This window comes from Panthera uncia, chromosome C2 (genome assembly GCF_023721935.1).
Source record: "Panthera uncia isolate 11264 chromosome C2, Puncia_PCG_1.0, whole genome shotgun sequence".
Taxonomy (NCBI): Eukaryota; Metazoa; Chordata; class Mammalia; order Carnivora; family Felidae; genus Panthera; species Panthera uncia.
Window position 1 is genome coordinate 147,563,848 of NC_064810.1, and position 23,791 is coordinate 147,587,638.

The 23,791-nt window shown below is 47.3% G+C and overlaps 1 protein-coding gene across 1 annotated transcript in view; it reads right to left on the minus strand.

Moving 5' to 3' along the window:
* Window positions 1-23,791, minus strand: part of ENTPD3 (ectonucleoside triphosphate diphosphohydrolase 3) — a 38,081-nt gene that overhangs the window by 12,755 nt on the left and 1,535 nt on the right. Inside the window, exons 3-5 of the mRNA XM_049628957.1 lie at window positions 18,734-18,861; window positions 10,921-11,038; window positions 2,085-2,235 (exon numbers count right to left, since the gene is read on the minus strand). Of these exons, the coding sequence (XP_049484914.1) occupies window positions 2,085-2,235; window positions 10,921-11,038; window positions 18,734-18,861 (397 nt within the window). The remainder of the gene's footprint in view (window positions 1-2,084; window positions 2,236-10,920; window positions 11,039-18,733; window positions 18,862-23,791) is intronic.

Genomic DNA, 23,791 nt, shown 5'->3' on the forward strand with positions numbered 1-23,791 from the left:
CTTTGCTCTCAGGGAAGGCTTCATCATGAGGGTATATAACGGCTATCATGGCCGTCATTGGATTGGAATCCATCAGTGCGCTGACCCACGGGAAAGTGGAAACATAGTATTCTAATATCACCCATGACGGGGCATTATACTATTGTTCATTGGCTGCCATTTTACCTTATGGAAGCACATTCACTTGGGAGGGTACCTCCCCTTTCATCACGGGGTTAAGAAAACCAGGGCACTGGCTCACTATTGGCTCAAGGAGGAGAAAGAGCCATGCCACAAGCTGAGGTCCATTCTAATTCAGCCACAAGTGATCACTGTTTGCAAAATAATCCAAGAATCTTCCTAGTTTTATCAGTTCCCCTCCCAGAGGATTCTCATTAAATGCTTTTTTTTTTTTTATAGTTGACTTTTCTCTCAATGGAAACATCAGCTAGATCCTCAGAAGGAATGGATTACCATCAGAAAGTTTTACAAGGAGGAGTTAATATTTAATTTATTCAAATGGGACATTCACTGTTTTCCCAAGTGGCGAACTTCCTATTCCACGGTTTTTGTCAGGGCCTGTAAGTCACAGAGTCTTCTAATTATTCCTCACTGAGAGGAGTGGGAGAAAAAGCAACTAAGAGAAAGTCGGATGCTTTGTTTCCATAAAAAAGGAAAAGGCAGAAGGAAGGCATTTCTGTATCATTTCTTTCAGGTAAACGCAATCATTTTGAAACACCCTGCAGATTCCAAGCGGGGCAAAGACATGCAACTTTCTCCCACGTTCTGTTCGGTCAACGAGGATAGAGGGATAGAAACAAGGAGAGGAAAACCTCAAGGAACAGGCCCAATCCAACCGAGTGATTTCTTTTAATCATCATGTTGAAGTGGCCCTGTTTGTTTGTTTCGGCGTATCTTCTTTATGCCCACACATACAATTTTATGTTACTGGCACCACAGACAAAGTGGCTTTGAAGCAATATGAGGGTCATCTTTGGGGGATAAAGCCTTATTTTCAAAGTTCAGAGCAGGCTTTACCCTGGGTAGATTTAAGTTTGATTTTTTAAAAAAAAACTATTTTTCTTGGGGCGCCTGGGTGGCTCAGTCGCTTGAGTGTCTGGGTCTTAATTTCGGCTCAGGTCATGATCTCAAGGTTCGTGAGTTTGAGCCCCACATCAGGCTCTGTGCTGACCATGCAGAGCCTACTTGAGATCCTCTGTCTCCCTCTCTCTCTGCCTTTCCCCTGTGAGCTCTCTCTCTCAAAAATAAATAGACATTAAAGAAAAAGAAATATATTCTCTTAAAAAATAAAAATAAAAACTATTTTTCCTTTATTTCAAGGTCAAGGAGCTACAATAATGGGGGAAAAAAAGAGAGATCGAAAGGGCACTTGAACACAATGCAACTGGGCTAAAAGTCATGGCTACAAATCTAGAAGGAACTGCTAAATTGAATGAAATGAGCTGTTTGTTTCCTGATAGCTGCAAAGGCTTTGCCTGAGGTGAAGTGCAGAAATTCCACTGATTTTTTTAGAGGGAGGAGAGGGGCAGAGAATCCTAAGCAGACTCCACATCAGTGTGGAGCCTGACATGGGGCTCGATCTCACAACCGTGAGATCGTGAGCGGAGCTGAAATCAAGAGTCGGACGCTTAACTGACTGAACCACCCAGGCGCCCCAGTGAAAAACCACTCTTGTAAAGCAGATTGCAGCGAGATCGTGTAGGTGAGTAGACGCCACGTAACTATGGGTGGCACTCAGGATGGCTGCTAGCACACCGGGGTCAGAAGACCAGGCATCCAAAACAGTTTTTACTTTTCTAAAAAACTAGAGGTATACCCCATGGGATTTTACGTCACCTGCCTTTTTTTTCCCCAGAGTTCTCGGGAAAATCACCAAGGTGGAGGGAATCCATTTTAGAGCAGTTTCTTTCTGGGTATTAAAATAAAGACTAAAAGCGTCCCAACTTTTAAAGGCTAAATTTATGGCAGAATATGGGCTTCTTTCTTTCGGATCTGTCCCCAGGCAGAGAGTTACATTCTTGGCAAGGCTCCACACATTCTTGATTTCGGTCAGATGGGCTCCGTGGGGCCACCCCAGCCCTTACCTCAGCAAGCGCATCCCCGCCGTGGCCCCCAGGTAAATGCGGGTGGATCTATGGAGGTGGGCTGGAATCTGCCCCTGGACTTTTTGCATGCAGTCCTCAAAGGCTTTGGGCACATCTTGGGGGTGTTTCCCATAGCTGGAGATCCCAGAGCCTGAGGAGCAAGCAGTCAGCACTTCTTAGCATTCCCAGGAACCAACAAGAGCAACACAACTTCGAAATAAACACCAAATCGGCTTTGGGAATCAGTGGGCTCGAGTGGGGGGATGTGCTGAGTCCCGTGTAGTCACACTGAAGTGTCAACTCCCCAAATACGGAAGGAAGGAATTACAAAAGTGAAAAAATGAAACAGGAGCCGCTTAAGAAAAAGGTCTCATTACGGAAATTTCAAACATCAATAAAAGTAGGGAAGAAGGTATAATGGACCCCCTTGTACCCACCTCCCAGCTCTCACAATGATCACCTCTGGTGTCGTCTGTTCTCTCTCCCCACAGAGCGAACTGCAGAGATGGTATCATTTCATTCTTTTTTTTTTAAATTTTTTTTTAACGTTTATTTATTCTTGAGACAGAGAGAGACAGAGCATGAACGGGGGAGGGGCAGAGAGAGAGGGAGACACAGAATCGGAAGCAGGCTCCAGGCTCTGAGCCATCAGCCCAGAGCCCGACGTGGGGCTCGAACTCACGGACCGCGAGATCGTGACCTGAGCCGAAGTCGGACGCTTAACCGACTGAGCCACCCAGGCACCCCTCATTTCATTCTTGAAATACTTCACTATGTTTCACTAAAATATACAAATAATTCTTCTTCTTCTTTTTGTTCAGCAATAATCATATCTGCTTTTTGCCTCTCTAGTCTCCTTTCACACGACCTGCCTTTTGGAAAGTGTACTTGTGTTTTGGTTTGTTTAAAGATTTTATTTAAAAAAAAAATTTTTTTTTTAACGTTTATTTATTCTTGAGACAGAGAGAGACAGAGCATGAACGGGGGAGGGGCAGAGAGAGAGGGAGACACAGAATCGGAAGCAGGCTCCAGGCTCCGAGCCGTCAGCCCAGAGCCCGACGCGGGGCTCGAACCCGCGGACCGCGAGATCGTGACCTGAGCCGAAGTCGGACGCCTAACCGACTGAGCCACCCAGGCGCCCCAATTTAAAAAATTTTTAATGTGTATTTGTTTTTGAGGGAGAGACAGAGCATGAGTGGGGGAGGGACAGAGAGAGAGGGAGACACAGAATCTGAACCAGGGTCCAGGCTCTGAGCCGTCAGCTGTCAAACTCGGGAACAGAGAGATCATGACCTGAGCCAATGTCAGATGCTCAACTGACTGAGCTACCCAGGCGCCCCTAAAGATTTCATTTTTAAGTGATCTCTACATACAACACAGGGCTCGAACCTACAACTCCAAGATCAAGAGTCACATGCTCCACTGACTGAGCCAGCCAGGTGCTCTAGTAAATTCACTTCTTCACAGAACTTCCCCCCAATTGGTGCTGAGACACACAGTAAAAGGTGGGACAGGAAAAGTGAAACAAAAATTCAAATCTATTCCATGCATGCAAACATAGAGGGGAAAAAAGGAATCTTGTCATGATTTATCTTCAGGAAACGTTGTGGCATAACTATATGTGACTTAAGATGTTATCCTAAACATTAAATATGAAAGAGTACCAAAAAGTCCACGTTTATCGATGTCGACAAGAAATAACACAGCTAGAGAGACCTATAACTCAAACAAACCCATGACAGGGTTCCTCGGCTTGGTCAGAAATCTCCATGAAGCTGAAATGAACGATCACAGAAAGAATTGAAAGTAGTTAGGCAAGAATTCTTTTAAAGCAGCGTGAGCCCCTGCCTGCTATGACGCCTGTAGAAATGAACACAACCAAATTCTAGTTAAGGTGCCCGTTTTCTCCTTTTCCCTCCCTCTCTCCCTCCCCCCACCTCTCTCTTTTTCTCTCCCAGTTTGTTTGAATTCGAGTCCAAATAAATTCCATCCATTCCAGTTGGCTTGTGTGTCTCTTGAGTCTCTCTTTTTTTTTTTTTTTTTTTTTTTAAATTTTTTTTTAACTATTTATTCCTGAGACAGAGAGAGACAGAGCACGAGCAGGGGAGGGTCAGAGAGAGGGAGACACAGAATCTGAAACAGGCTCCAGGCTCTGAGCTGTCAGCCCAGAGCCCGACGCGGGGCTCGAACTCACGGACCGCGAGATCATGACCTGAGCTGAAGTCAGACACTCAACCGACTGAGCCACCCAGGCACCCCTTGAGTCTCTCTTTTTTAAAAGATTATTTATTTATTTTGAGAGAGAGAGAGAGAGAGAGAGAGAGAGCGTGCACGCATGCACAAGTGGAGGAGGGGAAGAGAGGGAGAGGGGGAGAGAGAGAGAGAATCCCAAGCAGGCTCTGCACAGCCAGGGCACAGCCCCATGCAGGGCTCAAACCCATGAACCCCGAGATCATGACCTGAGCCGCAATCAGACGCTTAACCGACCGAGCCGCCCAAGGTGCCTGGGCTCTACTTTCAAAATACCTCTCAGATCTGAGCACTTCCTCCCCTCCCTCCCCAGCACTGTTCTAGATCAGTTTCTGCACGTTGCCACTACCCCCGTTTGGGGCCGGACAGTTCTTTGCTGTGGGGCCGTCCTGCGCACTGCGCAATGTTTAGCCGCATCCCTGGCCACCACTAGATGCCAGAAGTATCCCCAACCCCAGTGGGGACAACCAAAAATGTCCCCAGACATTGTTAAATGTTCTCTGGGGAGCAAACTCGCCCCACGCTGACAAGTACAGTCTCCGCCAGACCACCATCACGTCATAACTTCATGACATCATAACTCCATGACGTCATAATAGCCCTGGTGACCCTGCTTCCGGTCGCAGCCTCTGACTCTATGTTCTACATCCAGAATGCTCCGTGAAACGTAGAGGTCATATCCATGTTAGTCCCCTGACCAGAATCTCCTAGTGGCCTCCCAGGATACTCCGAGGAAGCCGCATCTGAGCCTCACTGCAGCTCAGGGCCTCCACGAGCTGGCCTTGGCCGAAGTTCTGGCCTCATTTCTCACCTTCCGTCCTCCTATTCATCCTGCCCCAGCCACACTGGCCCCTCTGCCTTTCCTAGAAAATGCCGAGCGGCTTCCACCCCTGGCCTTCTCCCTTGCCGGGCCCTCTGTTGAGCACATTCTTCCCTCAAAAATGTGTACGGCTCACACTTTGCCTCTGCGTAACTGTCCCCTCCTTTGTCCTTCCCTGATGATCCTGTCAAAAACAGCAGGACCGCTCTCTGTCCGCCTACCTCGCTGCTTTCTCCGTACAGCACTTCTCTCTGACGTGTTTCATACCCATTTATTTCTGATCTATCGCCTCGATTCGAATGCAAGTTCCACAACAGCACAGACTGTATATTTTATTTACCTATTTATCTTTTATTTTTAATTTATTGTTATCTATTTTTTTTCAAGTTTTTATGTTTATTTTTGAGAGACAGAGAGTGCGTGAGCAGGGGAGGGGGAGAGAGAGGGAGACACAGAATCGGAAGCAGGCTCCAGGCTCTGAGCTGTCAGCACAGAACCCGACGCGGGGCGTGAACTCATGAACGGTGAGATCATGACTTGAGCCGAAGTTGGATGCTTAACCGACTTGAGCCGCCCAGGCGCCCCTATTTTTTATTTACTTTTAAATAAGCTCTGTGCCCAACGTGGGGCTTGAACTCATGACCCCAAGATCAAGAGTCAGATGCTCCACCGACTGAGCCAGCCCGGTGCCCCTGTATATTTCAGTTTGGAATCCCCAGTGTCAAGAACAGTTACCAGCAAACAGTTGGCACTCAATACATATTTATGAAATAAATGAATCAATCAATCAGTCAATGAGATTTTCAAACCAGTATGAAACTCTATACTAAGGGGATCATGCAGTTCAATCTGGATCGGCCAGAGCTGGTCTCTGGAAAGGGACTGGTTAGGAACCTTGCTGGAATGTCAAAACTTGGGGTATCTGAGCATGTCACCTGAGACCTATTTGCATAAGGTCCCATAAGCCTCCTAGAGGGAAGACGGGATTGGGCTCATGGGCTCATGGGCTCATGGGATCCTGGGATTCACAACCCTAAGAAAGGAGGGTTGGAACTGCTATTCCAGTCTGGAGAAAGGCGGCTGGACAGATGACACAAAACTTACTCGAGGATATGTACCCAAGCAAAGGATGCTTTCAAAACTGTAATGGCCAGGTCCCCAAAGGAACTCCTTAAGGCATTTCAATGGAGGAGATGGCTACACTTAGGCCCCAGTAGAGTTCAAGCACTGGTTTAAAGGGAACACGTGAATGTCCTTTTGTGGGAGGAGATAGCAGCAGGCTTGAGAACCGCACACCGCAAAAGACAGGAGGGGCGTGTAGGGGACCGGTGCCCTCCAGGGAATGGCTTTACGACAAGCAGCCAGAGCTTCAGACACCAGCATGGGGACCAGCAGCTCAGGCAGCACCCGGTGAACTCAGGAAAACAGCGGCAAGTGAGGAGTGATGATACGCACCAGGTCCCTCCTCGCCCACAAGAAAGAAATCTCCAAGAGCCTGGGTATCCGGGAAACACTGCAGGGCAAGCAAGCGTTCACCACCCCCTCAGACTGGCCAAGGCAGGGGAGCCCTGGGAAATTTGCAACTGGGAAACCAGAAACCCAAATTATCCTTGGAGAAGCCACGTGTCTTCAAGGCGATGGCACTTGCCAAACTTCAAGTCTGTATTTTGCGATTTAGTTTGTGGTCTTCTGGTCATTTGGAGTATATATATGGATCCCCGAGGCTACTACGATCAAAGGGAAGACTCATTTATGGATATGGTGTGGGTTCCATGACCCTGCCCCTCCCCTAAATCACATCCTGGGTGGCCAAGGGCCCCTCCCATGAAGGTCACATCTCCCCCTACAGCCAGAAGATCATCAGGACTGACTTGGCTGAATTGCTCTCCGGGTCTAAAGACAGATCTGGGACAGACTAACTTCGTGGCAAGAATATCCAGGAGCTCTAAACCGTGCCATGAATAATAACAGCTAACACTTACTAAGTGCTTACCACGTGCCACACATTTGCTACCTGCTTTGCACATATCACGTCATTGAATCTTCAAATGATTCCCAGGGGATGGGCGTTACTACTCTCATGCTTCGTATTTTAGAGATGAAGAGGTCAAAACTCAGAGAGGTCAGAAACATCCCAGAACTCACACGGGAGGGATGAGGTGAAGTCTTAACGACTACCCTACCCGACCCTCTCTTTTCTGGAAGTGGCTGGTGTCACCTTTCAAAATGAACATCCGGCTGCCCTCTTTCACGCTTGAAGGGGAGGAGATGGCTCAGAAGTGAGGACAGCAGAGAGGGGATCTCCGGCTGAGCTCCGAGCAAGGCCGTGGCCACCCGTGTCTTGTGGATAACAACGCAATCGGTACTCAGAAAACATCCAAGTGCCCCGTTGTGAGAGAGGCCAGGCAGACGCCCCTTCAAATAAAGGCTTAGGGTCTCCGCTGTCAGCTCCTTCATGGTTTGCCTTGGCTGCAGACAGCTGCCTGGCTCAACATCTTGCTCTTCCCAGGATGCCGCCATCCGACAACTGAGGGCAACCGGGGTGTCGCAGCCCAGCCAATTTGGGCCATGCAAGATAACTGATCGCCCGGAGCTCCGTCAGGCCCACGTGGCAGTACGACTTCTCTTTCTGGCCAGTCCTCCTCCTTCCCCCTTCCCCCCACAGGTATGGATCTCTCACAATTACCTTGCATCCCAAACTCTGTCTCAATATCCGCTCATCGACAACCTAACCTGGACACCTAGGTACCGGGGTAGGTGAGCTCCTGGCTGCCCTCCATTGAAAGGCAGATGATCAGAATTCACCCTGTTATTCAAAGATCTCTGTTAGTCTCCCTGTGGGAAAGGCTAATTCTGCTTCCCAGCTTTTTCAATGCCATGACCCCCAGAGATGATTATCTTTGGGCAGATCATGGAGGCAAATGAAGGAGGCTGCTTGGGGCCGGGGGAACCGGTCCAGGGTCTCTAACCTGTTGTCCGTGGGCTGAGGGTATACCTCAGTAACACATTCAGGATGTGTTAACATCCTGGTCAGGAAGCTCCAGGCCAAGTCAGAGATCATGATGCTCTGAAGAGGGTGGTTTTTAGAAAGGCACACACATAAAGGATGGATCACTGGGTTCTACTCCTGAAACCAATACTACACTGTGTTTGAATTTAAATACATAATTTATTTAAACAATAAGTTATTTAAATAAATACATTTAAAAGAATAAAAAGGCACACACAGACACACACTCACTAACTGGGGTTGGTTATGTGTACCAAAGACTTAATTGTGGGGTACGTGAGTGGCTCAGTTGGTGAAGTGTCTGACTCTGGGTTTCAGCTCAAGTCATGATCTCACGGTTTGTGGGTTCGAGCCCCACACTGGGCTCTGCACTGACAGTGTGGAGCCTGCTCAGGTTTCTCTGTCTCCCTCTCTCCCCGCCCCTCCCCCCACTCGTTCTCTCTTTCTCCCCCCCCCTTCTCAAAAATAAATAAACCTTGGGCGCCTGGGTGGCTCAGTCGGTTAAGCAGCCGACTTCGGCTCAGGTCATGATCTCGCGGTCCGTGAGTTCGAGCCCCGCGTCGGGCTCTGTGCTGACAGCTCAGAGCCTGGAGCCTGTTTCAGATTCTGTATCTCCCTCTCTCTGACCCTCCCCCATTCATGCTTTGTCTCTCTCTGTCTCAAAAATAAATAAATGTTAAAAAAAAAAATTAAAAAAAAAAATAAATAAACCTTAAATATAAAAGACAAGATTATAAAACTTTCACTGAAGGATATCTTTATGATCTCAGGCTAAAGGATTTCTTAAATACACAAGAGCAAAACCATAAAAGAGAAGACTGATAATTGTGCCTACATAAAAAGAACTCCTATTCACCAAAAGACACAATGAAGAGACTTAAAAAGACAAATCATTAGCTGTGAGGAAATATGAGAACAACATAATAATGATGCTAGCTGGGCACTCATATTCACAATATGTATAAAGAACTCCGGGGGCGCCTGGGTGGCTCAGTCGGTTAAGTGACCGACTTTAGCTCAGGTCATGGTCTTACGGTTCATGGCTTTGAGCCCCACGATGGGCTCTATGCTGACAGCTCAGAGCCTGGATCCTGCTTCGGATTCTGTGTCTCCCTCTCTCTACGCCCCTCCCCCACTCACGCTCTGTCTCTCTCAAAATAAATAAACCTTAAAAAAAAAAAAAGAACCCCAATAAGTCAATGAGAAAAAGTCAATAGGAATTTCACAAAACCAGAAATGGTCATGTGACATATAAATATAAAATACATAAGCATATTTATAACTTATAATGTTATAAGTAAATTAAAATATAAACATACTCGGGGCGCCTGGGTGGCGCAGTCGGTTAAGCGTCCGACTTCAGCCAGGTCACGATCTCGCGGTCTGTGAGTTCGAGCCCCGCGTCAGGCTCTGGGCTGATGGCTCGGAGCCTGGAGCCTGTTTCCGATTCTGTGTCTCCCTCTCTCTCTCTGACCCTCCCCCGTTCATGCTCTGTCTCTCTCTGTCCCAAAAAAAAAAAAAAAAAAAAAATATATAAACATACTCAAACTTATCCCTTCCATAATCATGGAAACACAAATGCCCATCAATAGGGAAGAACGTATGAGCTTCCTCTCCTCCCTATTAACACACATGGATCTTAAAAACCCGATGTCCATAAACGAAACAAATTACAGAAGAATAAATGTTGACTCCATTTATGTGTATACATGTTTGATCCCGCTTTCAAAAACAGGAAAAACTAAACGCATAAGGATGAAACTGTAAGAAGGACCAAGGAAACAGTGAATGTAAAATTCAGGCTATGTTGTGGAGGGTCATTAAAGATGCCGAGAATGTTCTGTCTCAAGGGTGGGCATCTCTCAGGCCAAATCCAGTTCATCACCTTTTTTTTTTTTTTTTGTACAGCCCGTGGGCTAAGACCGTTTTTACAATTTTAAATACTAGGGAAAAAATTAAAAGACTATGTTGTGACACTTGAAAACTATATGAAATTCAAAATTTCAGGGTCTATAAATCAAGCTTTACTGGACCCGAGCCATGGCCGTCTGGTTATGCCTTGTCCATCTATCTCTACCACCGCCAACCCCCACCCTGACATACATGGCCAATTAGAATACAATTCCCCTACTGGAATACAATTTTCCACGACTCCCTCATGTTTCTGCATGTCCTACGAGCAGAAGCCCCGACTGCCTTTGCTCCGGATTATACTTTCAAGGCTCAGAAGATAGAGACAGTGTTTGCCCCCAGATCAAGAGGCAGGCATTATAAATGTCTCAGATTCCCTAATCTCGGGGTTCCTCTTCTGTAATACGACCCACCGTGCGAGCAGATACTATCTGGCCCTCCTTACATCACCTGGTGCAAAGTGAAACTCAGAGAACCAGCACAAGAAAATGCTGATACTCTGCCTACTGTTATTACTGTGAGTAAGAAACCATCCTTTGTTCTGACCCAGGAGACTTGTGCCTTCCGTCAGCATTCAAGCAAGTGTGGCAGGGTAAGATCTCACACCACGCACCGCCATGTTTTAGACATGAGAAAACTGAAGCCCAGAGGAAGGGGGTGACTGGCCCAAGGTCACTGCATGGATGGGGAGTGCCACTACCATTGGATGACATATGTTCCTGACGCCCAGTGCAGTGCTCATTCCTGCCTCCAGGCAGCTTCTTGGGATCCCTCCAGGCCTCCGAAGGCCCTTAGGACTCTCCCTTGCTTCCCTTTGGGCCTCCCGCACACAGTCCGGGCCTTACCTTTCACACTACACTTGAAGGTTTGACTGACCACTCCAGTATTATTCTCCTTCTCCGCTGGCCACTGATAGACGTAGACGGTGGTTCTGGAAGACCCGGCATCGAGCACGATTCCATACTGAACAAAAGGGGGAAGGGAGAGTCAGAAATGGGCTGGGCCTCTCTGAGGACTCTTTTCCAATGGGCCACCGAGAACCCCGAATACTCCCCAGAGGGTAATCCACACTGCTTCATTTGGGGAGGGGCTGACCAAGGGAAAAAACCGAGTTTCTCCAAACCAACTTTGTCTCCTTGGGCTGTGGGGGAAGGGGATGGGGATGGGGTGGGTCAGGTGTTCTGGGGCATGGTTCTCACTCTTGGCCCACATTAGAATCACTTGGGGAGTTTTGGAAACTCCCAGGGCCAAGGCCACATCCCAGACCCATTAAATCAGAATCTCCGGGAGTGGACCCAGGCATCCGCAGTTTCTAAAGCTCCCTTGGTGATTCCAATATGCAGCCAAGGTTGAAAATTAATACTCCGAGGATCTTACTTGTTCCCTGATTCTTCCTCTTCCAGACCTCTGAGGTGGGGGACAGAAGCCACCTGGGCCTCAGGAGGGAAATGAAAATAGTCGCCTGCTGCCCTCTGTTCTTCAAACTTCCAGGCCAATAAGCCTGAAGTAACTATAGGAAATTCTCACAAGGGTGACACACGTCAATACCCGCACTGGCCTGCAGAATGAAGGTATTCACAATTAAGGAGAAAAACCCCAAAATGCCAACTAACGCTGACATACTGTCCCCCTTTGGTAACACGGTACATGGACAGACAGGGGGGTCTGCCAGAGCAGTGCCAGGACTAGCTGTGCTCAGGAGAGCAGGCTAGGAGTCCTGGACCATGTCCCCACCTTGAGGCAGGCACCAGGAAGCTTCCTCCCCTGAGGGTGTGGCCCAGCCCAGGCCCTGGACCAAGCCTGAGCAGGAAAGGGCATGCGTTAGCAGCCTACGGGGATTGGAATGAGTAATGCTGACCTAGGTCAGTATGTGCGTGGGCCCGGAGTCAGCCCAGGGCAGTGGAGGCTTCTGGAGCTTTTCTCCAATTCCACTGCTGTTGGGTTAAGCTAGCTGGTCTCAGGGAGGAAGATGAATTTGGGTTCTGGAAGCAGGTCGAACTCAGACGGATGCTTGCTTGCTTTGCGACCCTAGGTAGCAAGAGGCCTAACGTCTCTGGGTTTCCTCATGGGCAGACAACTTAACTTGCAGAAGTAAACAGACCCTATGCCTAACACTCGTGGCTGCTCAATAAACACAGGCGATATGGAAAGATCAACAAAGCAAAATAAACAAAACCACAAAGACCAGAGGAAAGAGAAGTAAATAACACCCCTCAAATCCCACCATTGTTATAACACCTTGTTATATATCTTTTCTAATGGCCGCCTGTGCATACAGCTACATATATGAAAATGCGGTCAGACATATGTTTTCAATTCAACCCAGGATTACACTGCACGTAGACTTTTCCAACGCTCTGTTCTTACATAAAAAGTGTATCGTGTACATCTCTCGCCGCCAATAAAAATACTGATATCGCTTTCAATACATTCCCCACCTCTTCCGTGAGATGTACAACAATCCATTTAACCAATTCCCTGATGCTAGCCATTTGGGAGAGCTCCAGCTTTCTACTGTCAACAAACGCTTGTTTCATTTGAAACAAGGGGACCGAATAAAAACGGGTGGCCCTAGCTCCTCAATCGCAGCTTTCCCATTATATTGAGACGGAACATCCTGCGTCCGTCGGTATTTGAACTTAGACACCCTACTAATCTCAGCCTTCAGTCTGACGAATGCTGACGGGGATCCTGACATGACACCCCCCGGGGGAACAAGGAAGGCATTGTTCACAGCCTGCTCACCCGGAGATTAACGCACAGGTGGCACTGAAGGAAACCGGGCACTCAAGCGATCTGAGCCTGCCTACCAGTCCGCTTTCTCTCCTCCCTCCTGCTGCCGACCCCCCACCAGCCCAGCACCGGCCCCTGGCCCCTCCACACTGGGTCCTGACTACAGGAGGGAGCACACGTGAGCAACCACTCTGCAGGGTCCCCACCCTTCCCAGATCTGCTGGATCCCAGCTCTTCACAAAGAGTACGTTTTCCCTATGAAGGAGGCTTGGGGCTGCTGTGCCAAGCTCAGGAAGGAGGAAGAAGGGCCACTTTCACGTTCATTGTCATCCCAGCTGGCATCCAATGTTCACCAAGGTGGGAGCAGCTGGCCCTCCCCTCGGGCACCTGCCGGATGTGCTGACAGGGACCAGCCCTGAGCCCGGGGCTACTCCTGAGGACTAGGTATCCACCCCACCACTGTTCGCTGACGTTTTCCAAAGTGGAAAAGTTGGTCTTTTCGAGAGCTCCCTTACCTAAATCAGCGGAACTCAATGTGGTTTGATGGCGTGGGTGGGATGGGGACTGATTTCATTCAGTTCAGCTGGGCAGTGAGTGACCCCCTGTCCAACGCAGTGTCAGAAAAGAACGTGGCTTGAACGTAGAACCGGAGACACACTCAGTGGGTTAACCGAAAGGAAACAGTCTTCCGGGAGAAGCCCATGATCCAAAACTTAAGGGATGTGTGAGCTTCTAACAAAAGCAAAAGTCGTAAGAACAGTTTTCTTAGATTTGTTATTAGCACTGTCATCATCATCCATGGCCATCACCATCATCATCCCTCTTGGCATAATAAGAGGGATCCTAGCAGTAATACACATTTGTGGAGCACTTCTAATATGCCAGGCATTGCCCAAAGTGCTTTAGTGTTGCATCTACAGGGCAGGTGTGGTCATCCTTCCCACTCGACACATGGGGAAACCGAGGCTCACAGAGGTAAATCATTGCCCACAGTCACAGACTTGGGCCCGAGCTTGGTTCTAACTGGCCATCAGACCTCTACACACAGCCCCCATGCTTTCACTGAGTTCCAAGGAAACCAGGTCTAACAGGGTTGACTGTTTAGTAATGAGGTGCCTAGGGTGCCTCAGTAGGGAGTCGGTCGAGCACCCAATTTTGGCCCAGGTCCTGATCTCACAGTCTGTGAGTTCGGGCCCCGCCTTGGACTCTCTGCCGTCAGCTCAGAGCCTGCTTCAGATCCTCTTCCCCCCTCCTCTCTCTGCCCCTCTCCCACTCACATGCACACTCTCTCTCTCTCTGTCTCTCAAAAAAAAAAAAAAAAGATGCCTGGTGCGTAGAGCAGACTTTCTTTGTTCAGACAAAAAGTCCCTCAAAAGCAAGCTTGTAGCTAAGTAGTGTGCAGATCTGACTACAGAGGAGGTGGACCGATGTGATGAAGAAGCCACATCTGTCTGGAAAGGAAGAAACTAATTATCCAACTTTCGCTCTCTAAGGGGTAACCAGGGAGGGCCACAAGGCACCAGAGATCCCGGCTGATGACTGATAACCAATGAGGGTTACAAGGGAATGTTTGTTTGTTTGTTTTTGAGAGACAGACCGAGAATGCAAGTGGTGAAGGATAGAGAGAAAGAGAGAGGGAGAGAGAGAATCCCAAGCGGATTCTGCACTGTCAGCGCAGACCCAGGGCGGGGCTTACACCCACACAGCATGAGATCATGACCTAAGCCAAAATCAAGAGTCGGACGCTTAACCGACAGAGCCACACAGGTGCCCCTACAAGGGAATGGTTTTAGCACAGCCTGGTCTCGTGGTTGTGCTTTGGAGAATAGCGGCCAAGCACGGGAGTGTGACTCAATACGGCGATCTCATGGGACCTGAGCGGGACTACGTAGGCCCCTCTTGGACACTGATGTCCTGTGGCCGCAAGGGGCAGCGGCAATGGGGTACTGATCATCCTGGACTGAGAAACTCCAGGGCTTCTAGACAGTTGTGATTGGGGCTGGGGAGGGAGAAGTCTCGAGAGGAAGAGATTGGACTTCATGAGAAGGAAGCAGGTGGGGGGCCGAGTGAAAAACAGAAGTGATGCCACCATGTTTACCCTTCAGGCTGGTGGAGCAGGTTGGACCAGCAACAATGAAAATGGCACTGGGCACGCGTTGACCCTTGACTGAGTTTTGATACTTCTGCTCTTAAACTCCGATAGACCACGGTTAGGTAAGCCAAGGTTGCATGTAATAGCCAGCTATCATGACCTTTCATTAGGGTCTTAAGGAAAATTCCAGCCCCCCCCCACCCCCCACAGGCCATTGTGGAGCCGGCTCTCGTAACCAGCTGTCATTTTTACACAGAGGCAAAACAACGTTCAAGGTTATGAAAACACAAACATCACAACATAAAAGCCCTTGAATTCATTCAGCTTCACTTCCACAACTGCCCTTCCCACCCCTGGCACACACCGAAGAGCCAAACACAAGAGGCTTGTCCTCAACCTGAGAAGGGCTGCATGTGGAATGTTCTTTCAGGTGGCCGTTCTGCTCCCGGTACCCCCGGCTCAGAACATCTGTCTTTTCTCACATTTAATCCACCCAGCTAAGCAGAAGGAGTCCTCTGAGTCAACATTCCAGGGTTATACAACCTCTTGTCCCCTGCAACTGTGACTGGGGCCTGGCAGCGCGATTCTGAGCAGATTACAGATCCCCTCTTTGAACGAACTGTCTGCTAATTGGCGAGCGTGGTGCTTCTGGTCCTTCTAAACCCTCGTCCGAGGCCCTATTTTCTGTTCTCTTTTGTTTCTTAGGTCCCACGTCTGCCGTTTCCAGTGTGAGCAACGGTGAGAAGCGACCCACCCTCTCTGCTCCTCTGTTCTCACCCGTGAGTAATCATATCCACGTGGAATAGTCCTGGAGGGTTCCCTGCCCACACTCCTCAGGCCTTACCGCTGTGCTGTCCAACCATGCGCTTTCCACGCGTCTAAAGCCTTTCTCTAGTGGCCGAACCCCCCTGAGCATGCAGCGTGCCAGAGATACGAGGGGGTTAGCGTCTCCCAGGGAGCAGCCACTCCGCCAATGACTAGTGGAAGTCATGTCCTTGAGTCATGTCCATGTCGTGTAAGTATGTCCTTGAGTGGGATACCCGTGAAGCGGGTGTTCCAGATGCCCTTTGGTAGAGGACTCACCTGGGGATGAGTTTTACACTGGCTCCCAGACTGAGAGTCCTCCCCAGGACTGAGCCCCCACTGCCCACGGTGGTAACCTGCTGGGTGGCAGGCCCTCCAGGGGCCGCCTTCCCTCCTGTCTCACCTCCCACCCCCTACCTGTGTTTCCTCGGGTCATTCCCAGATGGCCTGCTTTCACTCACATCTTTGATCAGGGGAACCCACCTGACCCAGGAGCCTGAGACATGTGTGGTCCTCGCTTTCAATGGTAGCCTCCTTACTGCCCTGGGGTCTACTTTTCTCTACTCAGTTTCCTCTTCTACTCTTCTAATCCCTCCACGCCTCTCCAGTATGAACAGAGGACTTCCCTCTTACCTCCTAGAACAAGTGGAAGCTAGCGGCTGTCAACTGCCTTAACCAAACCATCCCAAACTTCTGCAGGGCCTGAGGGAAAATTTTTTAAATGAAGACTTTTACTCTCCCTCCAAACTTCCACCCGTCCTCACCCCACACCCCTGGCAAATCCACAGAGCAAAGAGCCTCACGCACCTGTATGCTGACTATAGAAGGTGGGACAGCTCCGACCCCATATCCACGCCCTGTCTACACTTCCTGCAAATGGCTGCCCCTTTGCCACCCCTCAGATCACTGGTGAGGCTGGTCCTCAGGAGGAGGTCCACACAGACCCTGGCTTCTGGAGTCTCAGGCACCATAGCACATTCTAGAAGGGGACGCATGACTCTGGGTGGGCACATTCCCTTGCGCCATGGAGAGAGATAAACCCGGAATACAGCTAGAGCTGGTTCCTCTGAAATATGGGGTGTAAGAGTGGTTCCTGGGGTTTAAGAGTGGCATTAGTCTTGCCCCCAATTGGGGGTACTTCCATCCCCCCGTTCAGCAAGCCTTCCTGCATCTACACCCACCCTCCCCCACCCATCCCTCCTGTGCAAAGGAGGATAAGTTCTCTAGTCAAGGTCAGTACCTCCTCCTGGGTCCCTCATTCTGAACTTAGGATCAGGGAGAGGAGGGAGGTAGTGAAGAAAGCCCTGGCCTTGGGAACAGGAGGGACAAGGTTTCAGTTCCCGTCCTGCCATCCACTGGCCAAACCCATGGTTCCTCACTTGCAAAGTGGGGGTGACAATGCTTGCTTTGTCCCCCTGCTGTCGCTGCCACAAGGGTTACATGAGATAATTCAGGGAAAAGTGCTCACCAAGCTGAAAAGTTTACAAAGCATAAGGAGATGGTGATTCTCCTGGTTGCAATCCTGATTTTATGCAGTTTAGAGAGGAAGACAGTGCCCAGAGGTTGGGAAAATGGCTTCTCTTGGCCTTGGCTATTGTCTTTAGACAACCAGATAATTTGGTTTTCTCTCGTCACTGGACAGTTGCATAAGGTTTTTTTTTTTTTTTCTTCATGTTATTCATGGGGGCCTGAGATCTTTTTAAGTTTATTTATTTTGAGAGAGAGAGAGAAAGAATGAGCAGGGGAGAAGCAGAGAGAATCCCAAGCAGGCTTCATGCTGTCAGCGCAGAGCCCAACTCGGGGCTTGATCTCATGAACCGTGAGATCATGACCTGAGCTGAAATCAAGAGTCGGTTGCTTAACCGACTGAGCCACCCAGGCGCCCCTGGAGTGGGGGGGGGGGGGGGACTGAGATTCTTAAGTAAAATGTCTTATAAAAGAACCAAATGCCATCATCTAAAGGAGTTTTACTTTGATCCTTCAGAAGAGCAGCCTCAGAATGGTGGGTCTAACTCACCCACACAGCCGAGGCAATATTAGTTTCTTTTTTATCTTGTAAAATTAAAAAAAAACTTCTATTTCAAATACAGCCTTTGAATAGTCACTAAGAGCAGGAAGATGTAGACAGGATTCTTGAGATCAAGGGTAAAGGCTAAATGAGATTCAAATAACAGTTGGTTTTCTTGGCTCCTATGGCCCTATAGCTAAGAAGGGTTTGTACATTTTTAAAGAGTCATAGGAAAGAAACAAACAAAAAAAGATACGTGACAGAGACTATAATGACCTTTAAAGTCTAAATATGTAGTACTTAGCTCTTTACAGAAAAATTTTGCCAACCTCTACCCAAAATGACTGAAGGACTCTTTTCCCCTTCGTCTGACAGTCTTGCACAGGATCACCTCCCATCACCCTTACATCCAAGGCTGGGGTGATGTATATGGTTCTCAGACTTTCAGACATCATTTGAGAGGTCATTTGGGCACTTATCAAAAGGGCTAAGAGTAGCCTCTGAAACTGAGCACGGGTCCTGAGTAATTTTTCAAGGGGAAGAGTCAGAGGGATCATGGCACACTTTTAGACTCAAGAGAGGTTGCACAAATACAGCTCAAGGGGACCTTTTCAAGTCATTGATGTCTTGTTTACCAGATCAGGCCAGAAGAGGAGGCTGGGTCTCCCTGTCTTCACTCATGGTCAGGGTTGTGTGGTCTTGGGAAATGTACAAGCTGCTAGATCTCTGGCAGCCTTCTGGAATCCTTGGCTACAAGGTCTAGCTTGGGCTCCAACAGTCAGGAGTCAAAGCAAGGCCACACGGTCCTTGGAGAAGGGTCACCATTATCAATCTGTAGTGTCAAACAGCACAAAGCCAGTATGTCCAGAGCTTCTCCCCTGGGTCTTATGTCAAGGATCCTTGGGCTCTTCCTTGGGTCTTCCCCCACTGGAGATGGGGTAAAGGGTTTTCTTCTAACTCACGGCCTTAGAATACCTGACGTCATAGCCCATCCCTTCAGTGCCAATCCCTTCACACTTACCTTCAGTCCTGGAAGGAGGACCTCTTTCTGGTGAAACTGGATGAGTGTGATGGTCACAAGCACCACAACACTCAAAATCAAGACCACCAAGGCGATGATGGCTGGGGTTCGGGAGAGGGCCTTGAGGCCTAAAATGGAAAGACCCAGAAGACACATGAGGGGAAAGTAGGAACAAGGCACTGGCCTTCTTTGTAGCATCCAAGGACTGGGTGCACGACTGCATGCCTACAGCACTTCCTCTGGCTTTAGTAAGGCCAAGACTTTTTGAGGCAGAGGAGTGATTGGGCTCCAAAGCCCATTTATCTTTTCTCCAGAAAGGGAACTAAAACGCCATTTGCAGAGAAGGGGTGCGTGGTTTAGTTTCCTGGTATCTCCCGAAACGTGTTATGCATATTATCGGTCAGCCCTGAGATGCTTTACAATAACATTTACTTCAATGTAGATGAAAAAATATGGGTTTTCTATTAATGCCAGCGGTATAATATTTCATTTAAAAATAACATCAGACAAAGAGAAGTGAATACTACGCTTCAGATATAGTCAATGATTATCAGGCTCAGTACTCAGTGACATACTGTCAAGGAAACAGTAACATGTATGTATTTCTGAAATATTTGAGTTTCCAGTAAGACGTCAACCTCAGCCATTTTTCCTGTGTCTTCAGTGAAGGTATAGGGTCTCCCCTACATTCACAAAGAATCACTAGACCCACGTGTTCACTCCCAAAGGGGTCATGTCATCTCTGGTACTCGTAGTTTATTCACAACATGGAAACTATACTCATTTAAAAGCAAAACAAAACAAAACAAAAAGAAGCAGCATATGAATCATCTTCATCTAAATACATAGCCTCTGAATAAAGATAATTATATCTGTATTGTATAAAGGTACATGATTACCATAATGGACTAATGATTAACTAATATTGCTTAACTAGATCACTTAAAAAATGTTTTTCATGCTTTATTTATTTTTGAGGCAGATCGTGAGCTGGGCAGGGGCAGAGAGAGGGGGGAGACACAGAATCCAAAGCCAGCTCCAGCACAGAGCCTGACGCGGGGCTCGAACCCACAAACCATGAGATCATGACCTGAGCTGAAACTGGATGCTTAACCAACTGAGCCAACCAGGCGCCCCACTTAACTAGATCATGTTGAGCAGATATTTACTTGGGTCGTAAGAAACCAGTATGGGCTAATGGAAATTTCATAAATGCAGTAGCAACAGATTTTTTTTTTTTTTTAAAGAAAGAAACAAATACTGTTCTGTACCGAAATGATTCCATTCACGGGAAGTTCTAAAACAGGCAGGTGACTAAGATGAGAACAGTGACAGTCTAGAGGGCTGGGGCAGGGGTTCCCCGGGAAGGAACACAGGAGCACTGTCTGGGGTAATAGAAATGCCCCATATCTTCACAGAATTGTGGAGTATATGGGTGCGTGCTTTTGTCAAAATTCATCAAAACTTTCAAAGTCCTTTGAGGAAAATGTGAAAATTAAAGTAACCAGCTCCACACTTTACACACTGTATGTTAGCCAATTTGACAATAAGTTATATTAAATAAATAAATAAATAAATAAATAAGTAAGTAAGTAAACCCTTCTGGGGGGAAATTTAAAAAAAAAAGCTTTAAGAAAAATAAAAGACTGACAGAATTCCTCAGGGCAGAAAATAAACAAACAAAACAAACAAATAAATAAAGTAAACCACTCCTTAGGTATAATTTCCCTTAAAAAAAAATTTTTTTTCAATAAATTGCCCCATCCTGGGGTGCCTGGGAGTCTCAATTGGTTTGATTCTTGATTTTGGCTCAGGTCATGATCTCACGGTTCATGGGTTCGAACCCTGTGTCAGACTCTGTGCTGACAATGTGGAGTCTGCTTGGGATTCTCCCCCCCCCCCCCCTCCCCCCCCCCCCCCCCCCCCCCTGCTTGTGTTCTTTCTCTCTCTCAAAATAAATAAATAAACATGACAAAAATTAAAAAAAGAAATTGTCCCATCCTAAAAACATCCCCTTTTGGAAGACAAGGGTACCCAATTTAGGGGCACAACTTAAGATCTATCCATTTCACTGTATATAAATTATACTTATTTTTTTTTAAACATAAAAAGGCATTCAATTAAAATATTGACTTGGGGATGCAAGCTGGTGCAGCCACTCTGGAAAACAGTATGGAGGTTCCTCAAAAAATTAAAAAAAGAACTACCCTACGACCCAGCAATTGCACTACTAGGCATTTATCCAAGGGATCCAGGTGTGCTGTTTCAAAGGGACACGTGCACCCCCATGTTTATAGCAGCACTATCGACAACAGCCAAAGTATGGAAAGAGCCCAAATGTCCATCGATGGATGAAAGGATAAAGAAGATGTGGCATATATATACAGTGGAGTATTACTCAGCGATCAGAATGAAATCTTGCCATTTGCAACTATGTGGATGGAACTAGAGGGTATTATGCTAAGCGAAATTAGTCAGAGAAAGACAAATATCGTATGACTTCACATATATGAGGACTTTAAGAGACAAAATAGATGAACATAAAGGAAGGGAAGCAAAAATAATATAAAAACAGGGAGGGGGACAAAACAGAGGAGACTCTTCAATATGGAGAACAAACAGAGGGCTACTGGAGGGGTTGTGGGAGGGGGGATGGGCTAAATGGGTCAGGGGCATTAAGGAATCCACTCCTGAAATCACTGTTGCACTATATGCTAACTAATTTGGATGTAAATTAAAAAAAATAAAATTAAAAAAAATATTCACTAAATAATAGTCTTGGTAAAACTACTATGACATAAATGTCAATGGTGATACCCAATTGGCTGAAATATGATAAACACTAGCATCACAGAAGGATCACTGGATTCAGATAATCCCAATATGTCTCTTATCAATTGGGCATTCTATTTATTTATTTATTTAATTTTTATTTTTTTTAACATCGTCAAGTTAGCTAACATACAGTGTATACAGTGTGCTCTTGGTTTTGGGGGTAGAGTCCCATGATTCATCGCTACATACAACACCCAGTGCTCATCCCAACAAGTGCCCTCCTCAATGCCCATCCCCCATTTTCCCCTCTCCCTGACCCCCCATCAACCCTCAGTTTGTTCTCTGTATTTAAGAGTCTCTTATGGTTTGCCTCCCTCCCTCTCTGTGTGTAACTATTTTTACCCCTTCCCATCCCCCGTGGTCTTCTGTTAAGTTTCTCAAGTTCCCCACGAGTGAAAATATATGGTATCTGTCGTTCTCTGACTTATTTCACTTTGCATAACACCCTCCAGTTGCATCCATGTTGTTGCAAATGGCCAGATTTCATTCTTTCTCATTGCCAAGCAGTATTCCATTGTATATATAAACCACATCTTCTTTATCCATCCATGTGTTGATAGACATTTGGGCTCTTTCTGTAATCTGGCTATTGTTGAAAGTGCTGCTGTAAACATCACCAATTGGGCATTTAAACGTAGATGAATTAATCGGGGCACCTGGGTGGCTCAGTCGGTTAAGCATCCAACTTTGGTTCACGTCATGATCTCACGGTTCCTGGGTTCGAGCCTCGTGTGGAGCTCTGTGCTGACAGCTGCTTCGGCTGCTTCGGATTCTGTGTCTCCCTCTCTCTCTGCCCCTCCCCTGTCCGTGCTCTGTCTCTCTCTGTCTCTCAAAAATAAATAACCATTAAAAAAAAATAAATGTAGACGAATTAAAATAAAATTAAAAACTCAGTTCCTCTGTCTCACTAGCTACATTTCAAGTGTTCTATAGCCACATGTGTTCCTATTCTAGAACATTTACTTGTAGATCATATAACCTAGGCTTTGCTTCTTCGTTGTTTCTAGGAGACATTTTTCTGGCAAGAAAAAAAGGCATGTGTATAAAACTGTATAGAATTAGGTTCGGTCTCAATATCCGATTATATCACAGTACTGAGTAGCTGGCAAGGCCAGTCACGTAGTGCATCTCTGTAGCTCAGAACAGCCAACTCTCTTCGCCCTTTCTGATTTCCCTGAGGTACAGACACTTCCTGTTACTCAAGATGGTCACCCAACACCTAATTCTCCTACCTTGTCACTGGGAGTGTAGACCGGCACACCATCAACGGAGCGTGGTTTGTCAATGTTTATCAAAGTTCCAGAGGTGTGTGCCATCTGACTTGCAATCCCACTTCTGGGAATTTATGCCACGGAACCAGCCCCGTGCATGCAAAACGACTTATACCTAAAGTTACTCACTGCAGAATTGTATGTGACAGCAACTGGAGGGAGGCCAGCCACTGTGAAGTTGACCTTCAGAGCCTCTAAATGGGTCCCAGATCACTTTTCTGTGATTCCAGATAAAAGTACATGAACTAGCCAGAAACCAGTTTATCCGCGGACATAAGAGTCTGCATCAACATTTAAAGAATATGTCACATGTCAGTGTCAGCTTTACAGGTTTAAGGCACTTTCCGCCCCCCTAACAAGACACGGGAGAACTTTAATTTGCTAAATTAAACAGTGCAACAAGTTAGCCTGATGTGTGGTATTACAGCATATGTGTTAAAATTTGAAAGCATTTTGGGGGAAAACCTGGAAATCAAAGTAAATTAGCTCTTTAGGTACAATTTCCTTCTACAGAAAAAGGTTTGTATAAACTGCTTCTACTATCCTAAAATCATATCGTTTTGGAAGACAAGAATGCCCAGTCTCGGGACGCAACTAAGGATAATCTGTCCAGGGCAGGGAGGGGGGTGATACGTGAGCAGTGGCTGACCACACTGGACTCCCCAGTCCTTCGCCTCAGCAGTTTTCAGGTAAAAAGCTATGATCACCCTTAAGCAGACCTTTGCCCCAGCAGAAAAGCGTATCACAAGGCAAAATGGACCAGACCAGGTCTCATTCATTTAGGGGATACAGCCCAGAGCTGTGCTGTCATTAGGAGTGAACAAACCCCGTAATTACAAGGTGTCTACCTGAGAGTAGAGAGGCCAGACCCTTCTGGGCTTCTACACGAACAACCGCAAAACATACTCCAGAGGCAGGCAGGCAGGGCAAGCTTGCAAGCGGGTGTGTGAGA